Source organism: Hibiscus syriacus, unplaced genomic scaffold (assembly GCF_006381635.1).
Source record: "Hibiscus syriacus cultivar Baekdansim isolate YM2019G1 unplaced genomic scaffold, ASM638163v2 tig00109972_pilon, whole genome shotgun sequence".
In the NCBI taxonomy this organism is placed as follows: Eukaryota; Viridiplantae; Streptophyta; class Magnoliopsida; order Malvales; family Malvaceae; genus Hibiscus; species Hibiscus syriacus.
The window spans coordinates 454,297-457,857 of NW_024062543.1; the positions used below are offsets into that span (position 1 = coordinate 454,297).

Sequence of the window (3,561 nt, forward strand, 5' to 3'; positions counted from 1 at the left end):
GGGTCCATGGGGTGAATGATTGATGTTAGGGGTTGGTAGGTACATGGAAGAGAAATAGGTTGCCCACCACTCCCTTCTTCCTCGTTTCTCCTCCTCTCATGGCTTATCCATCTGCCTTCCCACAATATCAAAATCAGCCCTTCCCCATTTCAATAAGACAAAACCCTAAATTAATAATACATCAAATAGGAAAGAACAAGTGGTTACATTGTCAAATGAACCAACATACATCACATTAGTGAGAAATCTCATGCTTTTTCAAAGATTTTTTTAAGGGGGTATGCAAATTGAACCTTCTCATGCCCATGCAAATAAACTACAACAAGCAACAACAATGTGAAGGGATGTCCTTGTTTACTTCAGATTGTTGAAATGATTTACATGAAAAGAAGACGCATACACGTTCATAAACAATGATAATCTATACTGTTCACTATATGTATATATTGATTATATACGACAATCATACAAATTAGAGATATAAGAGAACAAAAATGAAAGGGATTTTTAAAACTAATATCAATCTCCATATCATTTTAAAAATCCAAGCTTTCCCCTCTTTTATTATTTCATTTCCAAACTTCTGTAATCTAATAGACCAGAATTCAACCCTAAGAAATCATAGCCACTGCTGCTGCTGCAAGTGCAGTCTTTGCTGTTTTTAACCCCCAAGCTGCAAATAAAACAAAGAGTTCTTCCTTCGGTCTTCAATGGCTCTGGTTGAGTGGTTTGATGGTAAGGAGGGCTGATTTTGAGGTCTAAATTCAAGTCTGGGCACCTTTCTTGAACTGGGATTTTCTTTTCTTCTTTCTTGATGAATCCATTAGGGTTACTGAGCTTCTCTTTCTCTTCTTTGGCTTCACTGAAAGATAACGTTGTTACATCCTGAGAAGCCTCATTGAGCGGCCTGTGAGTCGCCGGATCAATCCCTCGACTCAATAGCTTCCTCCTTATATGTGTGTTCCAGTAATTCTTTATCTCGTTATCTGTTCTTCCTGGTAATCTCCCCGCTATAAGAGACCACCTACACAAATTTTAAACAATCCCCACATAAATCCCTCAAAAACCAATCAAAATTCCAAGCACTACACAACAACAAACTTAAATATATGCATGTATATAGGGATATATACTTGTTACCAAGAAAGCTGTGCAGCTTGATAATGAGTTCATCTTCTTCTTCAGTGAAATTGCCACGTTTAAGGTCAGGTCTTAAGTAGTTGATCCAACGAAGCCTACAACTTTTGCCACAACGGAGAAGGCCAGCAGCTTTAGGTAGTGAACGCCAACAGCCCTCACCATGGGCTCGAATATAAGCGATGAGACGATCATCTTCTTCCTTGGTCCATGCACCTTTGTTCGTATGATCTTTCTCACAACAAGGAGACCTTCCCATAATTAAACACAAGCCCTTCTTCAACCTGAGGAAACTAGCAGTACTACTACTACTATACCTGGACATTTGCTGTTTTTCAACACTAAATATTATTATATCGAGAATTTAGTAGTAAGAAACAGGGTGGAAAATGGCTTTTTCTTTTGTGTGTTGCAGCAACATAACATTGAGGCCGGCCCTTTGAGAAAGAGCAGGTTAGATGCTGTTTTTATAGCCTTTTGACTATTATACTCAAACATAGAGCAAGAGGGCAATGAGCCAGTGACCCTAATTAGCTTCTAGGTGTGAGTTGGTGGGCCAGGTTTGAAGGGAGTGTGGATGGTGGCTTCTCCCTCTTTGATGGATATTAGAATCACTAATATATATAATAGTTGAGTTATTAAAAGGTAGAATGTGTTTAGAATTTTTTTAGTCTATTAGTAATGTACATGCCCTACAGACGCAGTCACACAATTGCTTAAAGTCGAATTCTCTAAGGAGAATAACATTCAATTTTACCATTAAGGCAACTCAATTGATTCAAATTATATATGTATATATATATATATAATAAAAGCTAACGGGGATATATATTAACTGTAGGTAACCTTTAGGTAGGTGTAAAGTAAGGTTATATTAAAGTATGGGTAGGGCAAAGTGTGATCTCTTCTCTCTTTCCCACCCTATCTTTCCATTTTTCTTTCTATTTTTTTCTTCCTACCTTTGGGCCCTCTGTCTAAACCTGCACTACTTTAGATTAATAGTTTAGTTAGCTTCCATAATCTTTCCCTAACTCATTAGACAACATGTACCTGAATACATGCCCTAGCTTGTATATTTTATCACCTTGTTGGAACTAACATCCTTAACAAATGTTTTCGGTGTAATATATGATATTTTAATATCTATGAATGTTGTCTAGTTGACTAGTTATGGTTTACACAAATCAAATCTTAAAGCAAAGTTAAAGAAGATGAAACACTTTATGTGTTGATGGGAGAACATATATATATATATATATATATATATATATAGACATATTAATTAATTGGGGTGGTGATATGGGAAAGAAATATGTCAAAGTGGATAGGCTATATTTGTGAATAAATCATTGATAAATAGATTTGTGGATCTTTATTCTATTGGTACCCCATCATCATGCATGAGAGAGAGAGAGAGGGGGTAGGAAGAGAGAGAAAAGAGGGTTCCTAGAAGACTTGAGGGTTGGGGTTCAGGACAGGATGATGAAAGGAGAAGAGAGAATAGGAAAAAGATAATACTCAAAACAGTCCAATCCAATGTGATATGAGTGTGGTTGTGGTGGTCTTGTTTGTGGGCTTTGGTTCACCTTCCACCTTCCACTTTCCCTTCAATATTTGGGGGTACTTTTCTCTCTCCCCAAACCTTGTGGTTTAAGTTTAGGCAACAAACGGGCATCAGAGATTAGGGATGGGAATGGTTGATTAGTTTCACCCTTTTTTTTGTCATCTTCAACCTCTCTCTATCTCTCCAATTCGTATACCAACACTTAGGTCAAATTGTATAAGAGGTCCACATAGGATGCATTTTTGTAAACATAATCCTGTTATAATTTTTTATATTTTTTGTGTATACCTCTCAAATTGTATACTTCCAATTCTAAAATTAAGTTTTTCGTATATACTTTTAATAACAAACATACTGATCGAGCAAAGAAATATAACAGGGGATTAAATTTGCTAAAAACACATAGCAAAAGGACCTTCAATACAATTTGACCTCCTATATAGGGACCTCCTATAAAATTTCACCTTGATTCATTTTAGACTTTTTGTTGTTATCTTCTACCCTTCACTCTCCAACCATTTGCAACTTGTCACCCACCACCACACATAACAAAACTTTCTTCTCTCTCTCATCATGAAATTCAAGTGGGAGGTAAAAGCCGAGGATGATGAGCCCAAGTTGTTTTTTAGGGGGAGAAAGAAGGGAGGTTTCACCTACTTTTCACCTTTTATACTGTTCTTGCAATTAGTCCTGTCTATATTTAAGTGTTTTAGTTGCATTGAGTTTATCACAATTATGCACAATGCAAGTGCTATTACGGTCATTATAAATACCATGGTTGTACAATATCAATTTCAAATGATACCAAAATCGTTATATAACAGCCGTTATTTAAATCTCTGATCAGTGATCTCATTTTG

General features: G+C 36.3%; 1 protein-coding gene across 1 annotated transcript; it reads right to left on the reverse strand.

Annotated features, from left to right (window-relative positions):
• Nucleotides 1-531: 531 nt before the first annotated feature.
• Nucleotides 532-1,732, reverse strand: LOC120211389 (myb-related protein 308-like). The gene is made up of 2 exons (XM_039209933.1): nucleotides 1,134-1,732; nucleotides 532-1,024 (listed from the first exon to the last, which is right to left on the reverse strand). Exons 1-2 carry the CDS (start codon nucleotides 1,460-1,462, stop codon nucleotides 565-567), a joined length of 789 nt encoding a protein of 262 aa, XP_039065864.1. The 5' UTR covers nucleotides 1,463-1,732; the 3' UTR covers nucleotides 532-564.
• Nucleotides 1,733-3,561: the final 1,829 nt, after the last annotated feature.